At 41.7% G+C, this 18,306-nt stretch overlaps 1 protein-coding gene across 1 annotated transcript in view; it reads right to left on the reverse strand.

The window, feature by feature from the left end:
* Gucy2f (guanylate cyclase 2F, retinal) overlaps positions 1 to 13,837 on the reverse strand; it is a 98,931-nt gene extending 85,094 nt beyond the window's left edge. Inside the window, exons 1-2 of the mRNA XM_021188296.1 lie at positions 13,679 to 13,837; positions 6,005 to 6,820 (exon numbers count right to left, since the gene is read on the reverse strand). Coding sequence (XP_021043955.1) covers positions 6,005 to 6,734 — 730 coding nt within the window. The 5' untranslated portion in view covers positions 6,735 to 6,820; positions 13,679 to 13,837. The remainder of the gene's footprint in view (positions 1 to 6,004; positions 6,821 to 13,678) is intronic.
* Between the last annotated feature and the right edge of the window lie 4,469 nt (positions 13,838 to 18,306).

Raw genomic sequence — 18,306 nt, forward strand, 5'->3', positions numbered from 1 at the left:
GACTCTGCATTCCTGCATTTTCAAATGTTCCATGAGAGACATGGACACATTTGCACTATTAGGAAAGCAGAACAATGGGAAGATACCCTCTTTTTTTTTTTTTTTTTTTTTTTTTTTGGTTTTTCAAGACAGGGTTTCTCTGTGTAGCCCTGGCTGTCCTGGAACTCACTCTGTAGACCAGGCTGGCCTCGAACTCAGAAATCAGAAATCCACCTGCCTCTGCCTCCCAAGTGCTGGGATTAAAGGCGTGCACCACCACGCCCGGCGGGAAGCTACCCTCTTATGTCAGTAGATACTAACAACTCTATATGTGATGCTGAGTGCCATTCTCTTACCCCTCAATCTGAATCTCCATGTTTCTCCTCATTGCACATATGAGTGACATTTAAAAAAAAATGGTCCAAATTTCCAAAACTAGAAAGACAACTTAAAAGTACCCAGCCAAAGCTTTCCTTCTCATTTTTAGATTTAAAAAAATGGAAATGTTGAAACTGGATGATCTCAGGCCTCTATTTTTGCAAGGCAAGAACTTGCCATTGCACACAATTAAAGTAGAAAGCACAAATACTGAATTCAAACAACAGCATCTTAATTTAATAGATTGAGTGCTCCGTGCACAGGGATTTATGGATGCATCTGTTCTACTAGATGGTTTTTACTAAATAGCTTTTATTATCTCAAAATTACATTCATTAAAATGGGATTTGACCTCTAAGTTGTTGTCAGGAAAGGATTAGTATAGAGAAACTTAAGTCCTAGACAAGGTTGAGGTTAACAGGTGGTCACCAAATAATATTAATTTGTAAGTTTCCATCTTGGTTGTTAACAGTCAAGACTTTTTATAGCCAAAACAAGGACCAGAAAATACATCCTTTGGAGGTCATACCTTACAAGGATGAATCAAGCACTGTCTCTGTTATACGCACAGTCCACTTGGGCTGAGTAGCAGCCATGGGCTCCCCATGATAAGCTCTGTAGGATCCTCTCTCACTGTCAATAGTACTAGGAAGGGATGTCATGAATGCCTGAAAAAAGCCAGTTTCTGGGTTCCTCTACTCTTCCTTTTCTCTTCCTACATTGAAATTCTCTACCCAATATTTCTTTGAGATCGATGATTTATATTCTTCAAAGGACAAAACTTGTCAGACACTGTTCTGCATGCCTGTAATCCCAGCACTAGAAAGAAGTGGGCAGGGTGACCATGAAGTATTACAGTGCACAGCCAGCCTGGACTACAGCCCGAGACACGGGAATACATTGTCTAAAAAAAATAAAACAACAACAACAAAAAAAACCCTCTTATTCTTTTGACCTCCACCTGCATTTTTTTACTTTTTTGTGCCATTTTCTTCCATGGATGTTCATCTTAGCCTCTTTCAGTTTAATGATTTGTTAAGACTGACTAAAGGGAGGGAAGACTGTAGGAGGAAAGAGGTACAGATGACGTAGATATAGTGTTCATAAATGCAGGCAGTCTTCTTGTCAGTTTTATTTATTTATATATTTACATTTATCTATAGCAAATTTGATATCAAAAGCCCTATCAGGACTAACACTATTCACCACTGTATTACCAACAATAACCAATTAATGTTGGAAACAGGGCTTAAACCTTGCACACCTGGGGACACTTAAAATCATTTCATTAGTGGGCCTTTGAATTAAGAAAGAAAATCAGAAGGGCTGAATTATATATGATCCAGAGAACACAGACCCTCCAGTGTGTGTGTGTGTGTGTGTGTGTGTGTGTGTGTGTGTGTGTGTGTTTAGGAGCATATCTCAAGCAGAGATGAAGCAGTCCTTTCATAGGCCAGTTATCACGGGATAGTCCGTGGGCCAGCAGGATCAGCATCACTTAGGAACTTACTAGAACTGCATATTCTGGACCTCACCCCAGCCTCTCTGAATCAGACACTTTGGAGATGAAACTCAGCAAAGTGAAGAAATCATCCAGGAAATTCTGATGCTTACTTAGATTTGAGAGCCACTACATCAGATAAACCTGAAGGCCCATCTCTTAGCTTTCCTATTCACTAGCTGTATGATGTCAGGCAAGTTATTTAACGTTGCTGCCTCAGAGGTCTTACCCATCAAATCGGGAAAGAGTAATTGCCTTATTTTAAAGGGACATTGAATGAACTGAATGAAAAGTTCATTCTAAATGCCTAGGATATAATAAACTCTCAATAAATATTAGGTATTTATCAGTTATTCTTTCATGTGGGGGGATGTAATCGATGGAAGGAAGCCAGTCAGGCTCTGGCTATAAAGAAAGAAAACTGTATCTAATTTGGGGAGAACAAGAGAAGGACATTTTGGCTGGCACAACAAAGCAATTCCAATTTGGAAGGATTTAAAGGAAACTCCAATTGGTGGTCAACCAGGTAAGCTCAAGTTGAAAGGATTTCAAAATAAGAAGACAGGAGGAATTGAAATGGCCACGTGAAGAGCTAGAGGTAAGGCCTCCTGCTGGCCTTTGTAGGAATGGGAAAAGGAACCCCTCCTGGGTGGATGCAATCCCTCAGGTGCTTTGCCTAGGGGAGAGAATGAGCCTTTGTATCAAGGGACAAAAACCTCCAGGAGGGCTCATGGGTAGAGGAGCAGTGAGGGGATGGAATTGTGACCCCCCTTAGCCACTCAGGTTCCCAGGCACAGGGCAAAACCTTCATAATCCTACCCAGGATTTCTGACTGTAAATTGAGGTCTTTGTCTTTGATCAACACCTCCACTTGACTTTGTTGGAAATAAAGATAATTGGCAATCACTTCCAAGATTTAAAAGAAATGGGTCACTAACCTCTGGAAGGCTGAATCTCCCTCCTCTGAGGCTACATTGCCCCTGTTAGTTGATACTAATAATGCCTACACCTATGTACTTGCTCTCATGAGCCTTACAGATATTGTAAACTCTGAAGATGAGAACAACTCTCACCTAGAAAATACTGATAAATTGAGTTGGTCAATGTGCACACACTTTGTGAACAGTATAGTGCTGCTTAAATGTAAGGTAGATAAATTATGGTTGCTTTTATTGTCTCTGTGACCCAATAGCTAATGAAGCCTCTATTGTTTTCCCTCCCCAAAGTATTTAACTTTATTATTATTACACTATTGTTTAATTAACAATTACCTTTGTACTGTGCAAACATGATTCAGATTTGTTTCTCAGAAAGACACTCCCTCTAGATCCAATGAAGGGCCAATAATATGGCCTAACTGAAAACATTAATTCATTAGAAACAGAAGTGGCATATGGAGCAGTGCCCGCTCTTCTCTTCCTTCCATCCCTATTGCCCCCAGTTCCCACAACCTGTTACCACTGTCATATAGGAATGTCATCGCTGTTACTGTGACACAACCTTACAACTATTACCAGATCTCTTTAAAGAAATGAGTCCCTTCTCAGTGTATTCAGACCTACAAAGTCTTCTCCTATGGAAAAAAAAAACTCCATACTACTGAGTTCCTGCAAAGAACCTGGGTTACACTCGAAACTCTTCGTTTCAAGGCATAACAAGACTTCTTTGCATTGACCCAAAGGCCTATTTTCTCCAACTCTCACTTCTCTTTTCCAACTCCTACTGCCATATGTCACCCACTGGTTGGCACAGACTGAAATCTGAACGCTTAAGTTGAAGGGACCCCATACTCCTTTGCTAACTCTACACGGAAATCCATGACATCACACTCAGCCTACAACCCAATTTCTCTGTTTCCACACCTCATCACGTGACTCACTGGAATTTGCTGATAGAGAAATAGTATTCTAGAGCATAGAAATTTACTGTCACCACCAACACTGTCTCTTTCAGAGTCCCCCTCCTTCACCTGCTTCTGCCATCCTTATACAGGGGCTCCCATTGCTCATTAAACAGTCTCTTTTGGGTTCGCCCCTCATTCTCAAAGTTCCCATCCATTTAGTGGGCTGATGCATATCATCATCATCAAAAAATACAAACTGACCAAAGAAAGTCTTATTAAGGCAAAGATGACCGGTCACTTCAAATGAGGAACACTTATTTGCATCCTGAAGAACTTAAAGGCAGCAGCTCTGAACTCTGTGCTTTAGAAGTACCTGGGAAGCTAATGGAAAGACCCTTGCCTCTTGGTCCTGTGAAGGTTCTAGGACCCAGTATAGGGGAATGCCAGGACCAGGAAGTGGGTGTGGGTGGGTTGGGGAGCAAAGGGAGTGGGGGAGGTGATAGGGGATTTTCAGAGAGGAAACTAGGAGAGGGGATAATATTTGAAATGTAAATAAAGAAAATATCTAATAAAAAAGGAAAAAATACTATATATATATATATATATTATTTTATTATATATATATATATAATAAAAAAAATAAAAGACCTTTGCTTGCTCGGGGCTGCCACAGGCCAATTCAAGTCTCTGCAGGTAGCTTCAGTCATTTTTGAAAAGATGCCCAGGTAATTCTAGTGGTCAGCTAATGCAAGAACAGTGAAAAGAAAATGGGCTTCAAATATAGGAAAATAAATGCATGGTTGCTACCTCTCTATTTTAAAGGAATTGGTGGTCCTAATTCCCCTCACTCAGATGACAAAAGAAGCTCAGGGTCTGGATTTTATTTAACATTTTAAAATAGGGACCAAAAAGTGAGCTCAAACTATAGTATTTAGAATGAATGGGATCTGAAACTTATAAGAAACACAGGTCTTCATGAATCTCAAACATAAAGTTCTGACACTAAATATGTTGTTTTCTTTCTAGAATGGCTCCTCTCTGGAAATGATTTCTTATATTTAAAAAAAATAACGCTGTGCTCAGCTCAACAGGTGCTAAGTTCTGTTATGAAATAATCAGAGCCATGCTGATTGCCTAAGACTGAAGGTCTTACAGACTGGAGCTTACAGACTATAGGACCACTGTAGCTCCTGGAATTTAAACCTCTGGCTTTCATCTTCCCAAAATAATCGTAATTAAGGTGCACTAATGGAGACACTTGAAATTTAAAATGGGTTCTGGTGATGAGCCAGGCCTAAGTTGGTTCTGTTTCTAGCAAGACCATTGTTGTGTTAAGGAAATGACTGGGAGGAGGACCAGTCCTATAAGCCATCAGTTGGACAACTGGATTCTGAGCTACAGGTCCTACAGTGATGAAGTGGCTGGAGTTTGGCAGGAGCATCATTCCCGTACCTCACTGCCACTTCCACAGGAAGGAATAGAGGAAATTTATTTTCAAAACTCAAATTGAGAGGATAAAAAAGAAAACAATCAAAACCAAGTGTCAGAAATATAAGAAAAAAAATCTGATTCTAAAGAACTAGGGAGGTTCCTTCCCCAAAATTAATTCAAATCCTGTTGGTAATTGAAGCTTCGGTGAGTCAAGTCCCCTGTGGCCCATTTTGCCTGCCTCTTGCCTCTTTGAGAGTCATTTCCAAGCATAAAGCTTCCCTTGAAATAAGAAGCATGTTAACAGAAAGCATGCTTTGCTGTGCCTTCATTAGCCACCTAAATGTCCTCCATACCAATGAGCTGCGTGCTGCTGGGAGAAGCATCTGCTTTATTAGGAAGGGGAGAAAAGGACCAAAGTGATGACAAGATGGTACTGGGTACCCATGACGGAATTACCTAGAAGGAAGTCAAAAGTACATCTCCACTCCATAATTTAAAAAAAAATCATAAAACAACAAAACAAAAATGAGACGAAACCATCAGAGGACATTGCTATGGTTAGTCTAAAACTGATGTGGTCCTCAGGACAAAGATAGGGTGTGCCTACAGGACTCTTGATGTCATTCCTCTATACCAGGTGCTGGCTTGCGAGGGCATTTGACCATAGAGTTCTTGAACTCTCTATTAAGTTCCTAAGATTGGCTCTGTTGAAGCCACATTCTTGGGGTCAGATTTTGGATGAAAGAAGGCATGTGCATAAAGAACGAGGGAATGACGTGTTAGCCTAGGGTATGAAGGCAGAAAACCTTTTAGGGATTGTCATGCTTTTCACCAAAACCACATTTAAACCTTAGCCAGGAGCAAGCACTCACTGCGAATTCTGTCTGCCTGGCGAATCTGCTGGAGAGCTTTCTGAATGCTTTGGCTGTCTCGTCCCGAGGTCAGGACGACCCCTACAGGTAAGCCCTGGCTCCGAAGAGCACTTGAGACTCGATTGGCTGTATGCATCCAAATGTCTTCATCTGACGAAATGACCCCAGCGTGAGCCCACTGGAAATACTTCATGACGGTTACAAGCACCCGGATAGGAGAAGGGAGTGTCCGAGAGAAGGTTGGGAAGCTACGTTTGTTATCTAATTCATGATTCACACAAGCCCAAGAGAAAATCCCTTTGTCCCAGCTGGTTCCCAGGAGTGAGGCTGCCTCACAGAAGCCAGGGTTGGCAGGCCCAACAAATCCTGAGGCCATCTGCTGGTGGGAAATGAAACTGGTGAGGGCCTTTGAAGTCTGGCAGTCTTCGTTAAGAATCACATATTCGAAGGAGTAACTCCGGTCAAATGACTTGTCCCGGCTGATTCGTTCAATTGCTAAAGCAGCAGCAACCTCAGGTAGGGCCTTGGAGAAGAACGGATCACATGCCCAGGGGCCTATAATCCCGATCTTGTAGGGGAGTGCTTGCCCCCACCGAATGAGAGGCAAAAGGGCCAAGAGGCACAAGCATCTCAGGAACTTGGAGGAAGGGAGGCCATGCCGTCCTGACAGTCTGCTAGAAACGGCAAACCAGGACAGAAGGCGAGGAAAGGGCCAGGGTCCGAGGAACATAGCCTTGCTGCCTGCCAGCAAGCTGGTGATGAGATACTGGAGGATTACTCTGCCCTCTGAAGATCGACAGTGCTGTTTCCGAGTTCCTGTCAAGCAGAGGGAATTATATGTTACACAGTTTCTGAAGTTTCTAGGGGAAAAATAAATAACATCGCTTTTGAAACAATGCAGTCTCCCAAGGTGAAACTTTCCATTACCCACCCCAACCAAAACATTTCCCAATCTGGTCCTCCTTACCTCACAGTAGATGGCATCGTCTCCATCCACTGTCCATTCACTTACATCAGTCAAAAACCTGTACAATTATGGAGGCTCCAACCTGTACAGTTATGGAGGCTCCTCGTTTGCCACCCCTCCACATTCAATCCATCACCAAGTCCAGTGGATTCAACATTAATAAGAACTGTACACCTCCCAACTTGTGACAGTTACAATGGGTAGCATAAGGGAAGTGCTTACATGGCCTGGATAATCATCGGAATTATATTTGGTGTACTGTTATTGACATGATGGTTTACAAGGTGCCCATTTACCCCCATCTTGCCTTCCTAGAGGCAGACAGGTGAAAACAGATCGTAGCCGTCAGAGCAGGGCTAGTTGAGGTAGCTCCCACAGACAGGAACAACTGGGCAGAGGAAGCTTGGGGAAAGAAGAGAGCAGGGGCTGTTATAAAGTTAGCTTCTTCTTTGAGATCTTCCCTCTGCGGTTATAGAACTTCCTCCTTTGAACCACAAGAAGGGAGGGGGCACAAGAGGGGAAAGAGAAAGAAAGAGGAAGCAGAAGAAAGGAGGAAGAGGGGATTAGAGGTGGTTCAAGAATGTGTGTGTGTGTGTGTGTGTGTCTGTGTGTGTGTGTAAAGAAAGAAAGAAAGAAAGAAAGAAAGAAAGAAAGAAAGAAAGAAAGAAAGAAAGAAAGAAAGAAAGAAAGGGAACATGTCCAAGTAAAAATGATTTCAAGGTAGGACATGCTAGAAGGCTTCCAGGGGGGTTCATTTTCATTTTTTTTTCTTACAATGTGTAAAAGGAATCAGAGTTGAAAATATGTGAATTTAGCTGAATGTAGTATGCATAACTTTAATTCAGTACTAAAGAAGCAGAGGCAGGAGGATCTCTGCAAGTTCAAGGCCAGCCTGGGCTGTTAACAGAGAAAATCCTGTCTGAAAATAAAACCAAATAAGTGTATATTAGACTCTAGAATTTCAAACTGTTTCTTCTGCCTACCTGGATTTATGAATCCAGGGAAGGCAAAGGCCAGATCACTACGGTCTATATATCATGAGTTTTTAAGCTTCTGACATTGTATATGACACTGTCATCTACAGAGTTCATGCGTGAGAAACAGGTGATCCTGTTACCCACCCACTAAATCATGAAATAATCTTATAACATTTTAACATGTTTATGATTTGTTTGAGTTGGGCTAACCTCATAGCTATCCCAACTGTGCATGACCATGGCTTGTGGGTCAGACATGTCTGCCATCAACAGTGTGGAGAGTAGGTCTGGAAGGGTGGCAAGAATACAGAAACATTCATATAAGATATAACGGGGGGGGGTGGAGAGATGGCTCAGGGGTAAGAGCATTGGCCGCTCTTCCAGAGGACTTGAGTTCAGTTCCCAGCAACTCACAACTGTCTGTAACTCCAGTTCCAGGGGATCTGGCACCATCACACAGTCATACATACAAGCAAAATACCAATGTGCTGAAGAATAAATAAATCTTTTATAAAAAGAAAGAAAATGAAAAGAGAGATAACAGAACAAGAACACAGGAGTGAAGATAGAGAAGTAAAATGAATTTCTTCAGAATCAAGAGTAGCAAGGACAATCTCTGAGAATCCACAAGACTTATAGAGCAATCAGAAAGGAAATAGATCCTAATGACTTACAAGCTCCTAAGAACTTTGTGTTCTTTGCGGACACAGAGCAGTTATCAGTATCACACTCGGTAAAATCCAATAAGCCAAACATAGTTAGGGGCCCAGTCGACTTCCACTCAGAGAGTAAGGATGCAGGTTTGAGGACCACAATGAGAAAATACATAAGTCAGCAAGCATGGAGAACTCGAGATGACAAACGCTGAAGCCTCAGTCCTTGCCTCTACCACCCCATCTCCTGCTCTTCTGTTTTCAGACTCTGATAAAGGTTGTGTAGTTCTTCTGACACATCTGACAGAACTAGGATTTATTTAGGAAACCCCATGCCTTCTGTGTGGAGTGCCCTCTTCTCTCTTCCGTTGTCTTTCCAGGCTCTTTAGATGAATGCGCCCTTCAGGAATCAACTGAAGTGTTTCCCATTGCGCTACCTTAGGTAGCCCTCCCAGGTTGAATTCATTGCACACATGTTCCTAACTTTATTCTAATCTTCCTGTTTCTGGATGGATGAGCATACGGAACTGACTGATTTCTCTGCCCTTCCAGAATTTCAAAGGAAATAAGCCACAACAAGGGCATCTGTATGGAGAAGCAGCCCTGCTCGACCAGGACTTCCTGAAGCCAAGTGCCCAACAAAGAGAACCAGATGAATGTTCATGAGATAAGAAACAACACATTCACATTGATCCCAGGTCAGGAATACCCTCAGTACCTCAAATTAATTGCTCGTTACTGTAATTGCAACATTTAGGAAGCTAAGTTAAAAAGACTGAAGTAAATTCAAGGATAGCCCAGTGTCCAGACTGAGACCCTCAAAGGAAAATTAATTTAAAAATCTATATACATTCAAAACTATTAACTGATCAAGAGAGATGATGAGGAAAATCATTAGTAAACACTTAGCTTGAATCAAATGTCAAAATAATGCCTTGTATCTCCTCTGGAGATAATCACCATAAGTGTGCACTGATCAGGCCAAACTATTTTTCTTATTATTATTATTAACTGTAATCATTTTGCTTACGGTAGCACTGCTGGATGTTATCCGGGTTCCAACACCTAATTTTGTGAGAAACCCTAATTGGGGCACACCTGGTAGATCTTTAAGGAGCCACCAAACTAGTGTGGCCAACATTCATACCTCAGTTGTTTAAAAAACAGTGGAGGCAACTTGGGAAACTAGGAAGCTCAAAAGTAACACATTGAAGACAGGGGTGTGAGCACTAGAAAGAGAAGCACCTAACTGCTTTAGGCGTAGAGAAAAGGATGGCTTCTGGGATGACTAAATGTCTGAAGAGCTCAGATTCAATGCTAGGCCCTGAAAGATAATATGGTTTAATCTCTCTTTCATTAAAAACGAAACACCTCCCATCTGGTCTGTATGCTATGGTTGAAGCATGCAGGGAAGGCACAACCTACAAACTGGGATCAGACAAACAGCCCCGTGCTTCTCTTCCCACCCTTCTTCCCGTTCCAAGGTTTTCCAGTTTCCAGGAGGGGCTCCTGTTTCAAGTATATTTTGTTATCCAAGATACTGAATTTTATACCTCTTAGGTTACAGGTCCTCGCTGTTTCAACCACCAGGAGTGGGCAACAATGAGAGCAATTCCGTGGGGTGAACTGACCCTCGTTCACAGCAACAGGGCAAGGAAGCTGCTGTTACTCATACAGAACTTGTGCATCACAAAATTCATGGCGACATGTCCTCACCGAGGTACCACCAGTACTGTGGTGGAACTTGTAAGAGGTGAATGGAAGGATTGATGGGTTTTGGAGGGACTTGGTGTTCACACCGGGATGGATGAGTTCTTGAGAAAAGGAGTACATTCTCATAAAGTGAGTCTGGCACCTCTCCCTAGTGCTTTATGATGTGACCTCTTATCTGCTCTCCCATCACTCAATGTCACCTGAAATATTACAGTGTACCATGAAGCCCATAGCACATGCAGCTGCCAGATCTTGAATTTCCTGATATCAAAGCTGTGAGCTTAATAAACATCTCTCTTTACAAAGTACTCAACCGCAAATATGTTGTCATAGCAACACAAAGTGGACTACCAAGACAGTTGGTTCTTGTAACCCAAATACACCAGTCTGATGAATTCTTTTCCATAACCTGTATATTTAAATTAGAAATCAGTACCCTGAATAATAATAAAGGCTAACATTTACTGAGTTCTGAGTATGTGAGAAACAATTGGCTATACCCTTTGCATGTATTATCTTATTTTAATAACAACAACTTAATTTAAAGATTTCATTTGAGCTCTTAGAGGCACCTGCTGTCATAATCAATTATAGGTAAGGAAAAAATACTGCAAATGAACAACTTTGCCTGAAGGTACACCACGGTAGACGGAGGGTTTATACCCCAGCTGATTAAGCACACGGAGAGAAGGCTTACAGATATCCCCTAATCTATAAAATAATTGAGATCACTTCATTATACCTTCTCTTCTACTCAAATTGAGTTTTATTGATTCATTTGTGGTTTAAGACTTCTTTAGTTCCTCCATCCCCTGTGAAAGAATAAATTAGACCAAGGGGTAGAGAAACAAAGTGAGTTGGGGGAAAAAAAAACAAAACATCTAAATGGAAGAAATCTGTGGTTGATGTTTAATCCTCTCCCTGAAACAACCTGACTTGAAGCAGAGTGCTTCCAGGGTGGACGTGGGGATCACTAGTACCATTGCATTCTCTAGCAAGCCTGCATAGGTGTTCAGGTATGGACGTCTTGGAAGCACATCCTTCACGGTTCCGTTTCTTCATCTGCAAAATGTGGTTAAATAGAATGTAATCCTTTGAACAGAGCTGGCTGAATACATTACCATGCTAAGCACACAGCAGTCTTTTCATTACCCTGGTTTGTCTCTGCTGCTTGCCAAGTGGGTCATGCTGGCAATCACGAGGCCAGGTCTCTGGATCCAGCTCTGCCAGTGATTCAGTACCATGTGACTGTCAACAAATTGCTCCCCTCTCCTCGCTAAACTGGACTTGGGGGGGGTCTTTAATTATCTTTCTTTTTTGGCATATACTGATGCTGGCTTCTCTGCTTCTTCCAGACAGTGACTCCAAAGCACACTGTTAAAGGGCTTGCTAGACCAGTCAACATCCTCCTACAAAAGGCCTTCCTTCTCTAAAAGGCTTCTTCCTCACGTTTCATACCCAACTGTTTTCTGCTGAGTGCAAACTGGCAGACCCAGGTTCTAAGTTTTGATTTGTAATCCTTGGTAGAGACTCTAATATGTGAAGCCTACTTTTTCCTTCAGTGTGGGTTGTACTATGCTGACAGCCTGGATTCCTAAAGCTACCACTTACCGTTATTGTCCCTACACACACATTTAGAACCTGAGCACCTAGCACCGTGCCTGGGACTTAGTAAATGCTCAATAAATATTTGTTAAACAATTAGCAAAGAGGAGAAAGCAGCAGTTATGAGATGTTCTTGAAAAGGTCCTATTTTAGATCTTGGTCAGGATCCACCTTTGTAAAATGATCCACAAGGTGAAGCTTGCCCCCAATGTTTTTCTTAGTTCTCTCTGGCCTTTCCATTAATATAGAGAAAAGCAACTCTGGAGAAAACTATCTTTAAATAATCTGCATGCATATGTGAAGGAATTAGAACATTTGATGGCTTCTCTTACCCTTCTCAAGGGAACAGTGTTTGAAAGAGTGGTAGAGACATGTTCATGCCAACACTATCAGTATTAATTTGTAGTATATTGCAGATGCATGAAGAGCATCCACATTTTAAACAGAGAAATTCGAGCTTGTAGATCAAAGTCGTCAGCTGTCCTCTCTAGTTTAAGCCTGGCATTCTAATGATATAATCCGGGTCAGTCTTCCTAATACCTGCCCCATCTCAAATTCTAAAATGTTTACTATTCTTGAAGCATCTTCAAAGTCCGCATGCACTTATAACACAGGCTCTTCCTCTAGCCATGAGTCAGAAAGTGCCCCTTGCCCAGCCCTCCTGGTTGCTATAGCTCTTTTTCTTCAGTAACTGCAAAGTTAATGCTCCACCAAGCTGAAGATCTGCCCTCTTCACACTTTTTTTCTGGCATATATGTCATGCACTCAGCACTACTGCTAATGCTGCTCGGACTCCCTGAAGAAACAGAATTTTCTATGTTGTTATAGTAGTGCATCTACTATAACAACTCAAGACTTCACGGAAGGAAAACTTATTCTTTAAAAAAGGGAATGAAAAGAGGAACAAAAGGAGGGATAGAGATGGGGAAGTGGAGATAAGAAGAGGGAGGAAGAAGGAAGTGAGAAAGAATGCCTTCACTTGTTGATTTTGATTTAAAGACAAAGTCTAACACTCTTGTATAAAAGGCCTTTGCCTGTTGCCTGTAAAACAAACCTGCTGTAGGGTTTCCTGGGGTTAATGGGAAACCTGGACACAACCAAACTCAAATCTGAAGTTATGATATTTTGGAACTAGAACACTACTGACCCAAACAAAGTTCTGTGGTTATTGTTTTAGTAACTCAGATATGAAGACCTGGACCAGGGTCATGCTTCCTTGGACAGTGCTCAACACATAGCACACCATTTCATTTCAGGTAGCTTTCCCAACCTTCTGGGTGGCCTGGCTTCACAGGGTAGACACTGTTCTCTAAACATCCACAAAGAAAAGCTAGGACAGATAGAACTGAGGGAGAATGGCTCCTTATCTGAGCTTGTCAAGCTGGGGACGTCTCTGGAAGATTGATCTTCGCAGTTCCAGCCTGAATCAAGTTAACAGCTTGGCTAAGAAATAAAAGAGCCACGGGAGAAAGTAAATGAAAGCTTGGTGGAGAGTTTTTAAATCCAAACCTTGATTTAACTGTGTCTTGAACTAACCACCCCTCTCTCCCTCTCTCCTTCCCTCCCTCCCTCCCTCTCTCTCCCTCCCCCTCTCTCCCTCTCTCCTCCCCTCCCTTTGTTTCCTTTCCTTTCTTCTTTTCACCACATATTTCAGTAAATGTAACACATCTCAGGTAGTGTCTGAGCTCACACGTGGACTGATTTTCTCCCCGTCCCCCATCACAAGCTTTCCCATAAACAAGAGTTATCAGCTACTTACCATGTAAATCACCATTCAAACATCTCCAGTGGACAGCCTGCACAGGCAGATCTCAGGCACAGCTACTCCAGTGCACTCATTTCTGCATATCTTCTGGGCTGTCATAATCCTGCCAAGGACTCCAGTCTGTTGACAAATTCCACTGAAAAGAGTAAATAATTGTGAGGCATTGTAAACCTTTAGAAAATCATTGCAGTATCCACACTAAGACCTGGATTAGGATTTAGAGTGACACTTGTAATCCTTTAAATTGATCCCACCTGTAGCCGAGTTAGAGCTGACCTAAATGCACTGACCCAGACATTAACAATTTGAATCCTCTAGACATACGCACCCTCCACAGACGACTGCCTTCTTCTACCTTTCCAGCGAGGCTCCCGCAGCCTTGGATTTTTTTGCCTGTGTGTTCCTCCTCCCCCCCCCGCCCCCCGCCTAATAACTACAAAGCTCCCTTTCTCCAGGAGCGCTCTAAATGCCAGAACATTCATCAGCCGTGGTGATTCTGGTCTGAGATATGAGTGATGATCCAGGCTAAGACCTGAAAAATTCAAAGGAGATGAAACTCCTCTCCCTCTTAGATCCCCCCTCCCCTTAAGGACTTGCACTTCCTTTCCTTGCAAAGAAGGGTTTCTAAGTTCCCTGCACTCCAGTCTTCCCACCCTCCCACTTAGACTTCAGATCTGTGCTTTTCCCACCATCCCTCTCCGTAGATAGATGCCTGCCCACCATTCAGTCAGGGCTCTATTCTGGAATCCAGAGTTTAAAAGATGAAGTATCAAAGAATAAAAATGACTTGCATTAAGTAAAAGTTACCACATGACAACCATTTTACAATAGCTTAATTTGGTTATAACTCACCTATCATATTTACTTCCCTGACACATATGATTTAGAGATTTTTTTAATATATCCATGAGATCGTACAATTATTACCATTCTTTCATCCCAGGACAATTTTCACTTTCCCCACAAGGCAATTCTATGCTTGAGTAAAAATCATTCTGAATTCCCTTCCTTCCCATGCCTAGGTAACCACTGGTCTGTTCTCTCTCTGTGGATTGCCTACCCTGGAGAGTGCATAGCAATAGAAGCATGCACTGTGGGGTCTTTTGAACCCCCCTTGCTTCACTTAGCATTGTATTTCCCAAATTCACGCTTGTTCTATCATTCATGAGTACTCCATTCCTTTTTATGATCAAATAATATTTCACTCTCTTGGACATCTCTCTTGGACTCTCTTGGACTTATTTTGTTTACATTCTTTTGAAAATACCACATTTTGTTCCTTCACACCCTCTTGGAAGCACCACATTTTGTTTGTTTACACCTTCTTAGACTTATCACACTTTTTATATCCACTTGGACATACCATGTTTAGTTTATACCCTCTGGGACACGACACATTTTTTTACACCCTCTTGGACATACCGCATTTACTTTACACCCTCCAGGACATATTAACTTTTACTTACCTTGGACGTATCATATTTACCAACAGCTGATTGGTATTTTGGCTGCTCCCACTTTTCAGCCATTATGAAATGTTCTATTTCATGTGAAAGGATTTTCTGGGGATTTGCGTGCTTTATGGGCATATGTGGGGATGTGTGTGCATATATGCAGAGACAAGAAGTTCGGTGTCTTCTTCAATCGTTATCCACCTTATTTTTTGATACAGGGCTTCTCACTGAAGGAGACTTTGGCCAAAGTGGTAGCCAGCAAGCCCAGAGGATGCTCTTGTTCCTGTCTCACCATGACTGGGATCTCAGGAGCATGCCACAGTACTCTGCATTTTTATGGGTGTCCTAGGAAATAAAATCAGGTGTCATTGCTTGCACAGCAAACATTTTATAAACTAAGCCATTTCTGAAGCTGTAATTTCATATAAAATTTCAGGTGGGCAAATAGGGCATTAGAGGCTCACACTTTTAATCTCAGCACTCAGGAGGCAGAGGCAGGTGGGTCTCTGAGTTTGAGGCCAGCCTGGTCTACAGAGCGAGTTTCAGGGACAGATAAGGCCACATAGACAGACCCTGTTTCTGAAACAAAACAAAACAAAACAAAACAAAACAAAACAAAACAAAACAAAACAAAACAAAAGACTAAGTGGAAGTAGTATCTTTTTTCTCTTGGGTATGTTCAAAGAGAGGTCCTGGGCACATGTTTCCCTTTGAGTGCCTGCAGAGGGAGGCCATTCTTTCCTTCACCCATTAGATAAATTCAGGTGATTGAACTCTAGGATTCTAGGCTTGCTTGGGAAGTTTATTTATCTGCTGAGCCATCTAGCTGGTCCCCTATCTTCCTTTGTAATTTTGCCTGCAAACAAAAGAAAATATAGTCTCTTTCCATTTAATGATTTTTTTTCCTACTAAACACTACAGAGGACTTCATGGAAAAGTGGCAAGGGTTTTGCATAGCTTTAGCCCACAACTCTCATAGTCCTTTCATGACTAGGGTGAAAGTTGGAGTGTGGGCAATAAAAATAGATCCACAATGACAAATCCATGGTTAATCATTCAGAATGAAGGCTTGCATAAGTTCTTTCATAATGTCAGGAAATGGTGTGCGAACCTGGGGACCATGTTAGGGAAAAACAAGTATGAATGAATAGGAAAGCTATCAGGCAAGATGTTAGACACCACGCATTTCCACAGCCCCCTATCTCCAATGAGGGCACTTATTGGCAACTTTCAACCTTTAAAAAATTGTTTCATGTGACCCATCCCACTGAAATTTCTTTCTAAAAATGTTTTTTGAACAATCATTTGATATTTGTATGTGCATAGGAATTTTGTCTACATGTGTGTCCGTGCACAACATGCTTGCAATACCCATGTAGGCCAGAAGAGGGCATCAGATTCCCTGAGGCTGGAGTTACAAATGGTCATGAGCTGCCATGTGGGTGCTAAAAATTGAACCTAGGTCCACTGGAAAAGCAGCCAGTGCTTTTAACTGCTGAGCCCCATCACTGAAATCTCTTTAGTTCATTCAGTGGTACTAGCAAAGGTCCTTTTGCATTTATCACATTTAGCCTGCTTATTGTGCTCAACAGGAGGCACATTAACACTTTATTGTTATTATTATTATTATTATTATTATTATTTTTAAAGTCTCAGCCAAGTGTGATGACACTTAGAAGGTACAAGCAAGGGGATCTGAGTTTGAAGCCAGCCTGATTTACAAAGTGAGTTCCAGGAGAGCCAGGGCTGCATAGAGAAACAAAACAAAAAACAAATGTGTGGGGGGAGGGGAGAGGGAGAGGGAGAGGAAGAGAGGGAGAGAGAGAGAGAGAGAGAGAGAGAATGAATGATCGGGAGCAATGTAATTACCAGTTACTTTGTACATCCTCACAAGTGGCACTGCAAAAGTATTATTTATTTTTCAGAGCATCCCTTAGACACAGGGACAATTCCTAACCTCATTATACATGTATAGAAATGAGCAATTCTATTTAGGTTACGTAGCTTGAATAACATTACACGGTTAGTAAATGATGGGGTCATAAGTGGACCATACAGAGTGTGGTTTGAGAACCTAGAACTTAATAAGCTTGCTATATTTCTTCAGACTGCAGGAGGGGAATGGAAAGTAACTTTCATGCATATATTATTTTTGTGCACACATGTACTTATCTATGACATCAGTAGTGGGTTTGTTTTGCTGCAGTTTTAACAGGACAGGTGGAAGATTGTTCCCGCTATCATATTTAGTCCAGAATACATGCCCAGAATAGAGCTCAGTGCTGACCTCTAGTGGTCAACTTCGCAACTGAAATTAAAACCAACGCTGCAATGACAGAACATAGCCACACGATGTCACTATTACATCATCATGACTACCAAATTTCTCTAAGTTGATGCTGAAAACATTTTGTGATGGAGAACAGTACAAAATCATTAAAATATTTTGTTTATATTAAATGCCCTATTTGTGTTAGCATTTTAGTTTTTGAGAAACTGTTACACTTTACACAACAGACTGGACCAAACGTGTGGCCATCCTTGTGCCTCTGCCTCCCAAGACCTGTGATTAGAGACACTACCCTAAGTTTATATTTTATATCAGGGTGGTTTCGAACTCACACCCGCCTAATCTTACTCCCTAATTGCTAGGATTAAAAAGCAGGCACCATTATGCCTGATGTAGTTTATCTTCAAAATATGATATTGTGACATATGTTCTCATTACAATCACAGGTTGACTCTACATCAAACTGAACCTCTCTTCAACTACCAGTTTCACTTTTCCTAACTTTCTAAAGTGGAATTAGATGTGTAAGTTCCTTAAATCCCGAGTTTGCTCGTGGGGAGTAAAGATGATGACTCTCGTATGCAGCAGGAGCTCCCATAATACTGTTTCTTACCAACCAAGACCTTTTAAGTCTATGGTAGGTCCTCTGCACCTTTGCATTTGGAGGCCTTGCCCCATGTCTTCTCCCACACTCATTGTCATGTATAGGTAAATGTACTTTTGAAAATTAATTTAGAGGCTTAGATAGTTCAGTCATTAAAGAGCATTGGCTATTCTTGCAGAGGGCTGGGTTTCCGTTCCCAGCATCCATGTGGCAGCTTACAGGAGATCCAGCTTCTGCTTCTTCTTCTTCTTCTTCTTCTTCTTTTCTTCTTCTT

This window comes from Mus pahari, chromosome X (assembly GCF_900095145.1).
Source record: "Mus pahari chromosome X, PAHARI_EIJ_v1.1, whole genome shotgun sequence".
NCBI lineage: Eukaryota > Metazoa > Chordata > Mammalia > Rodentia > Muridae > Mus > Mus pahari.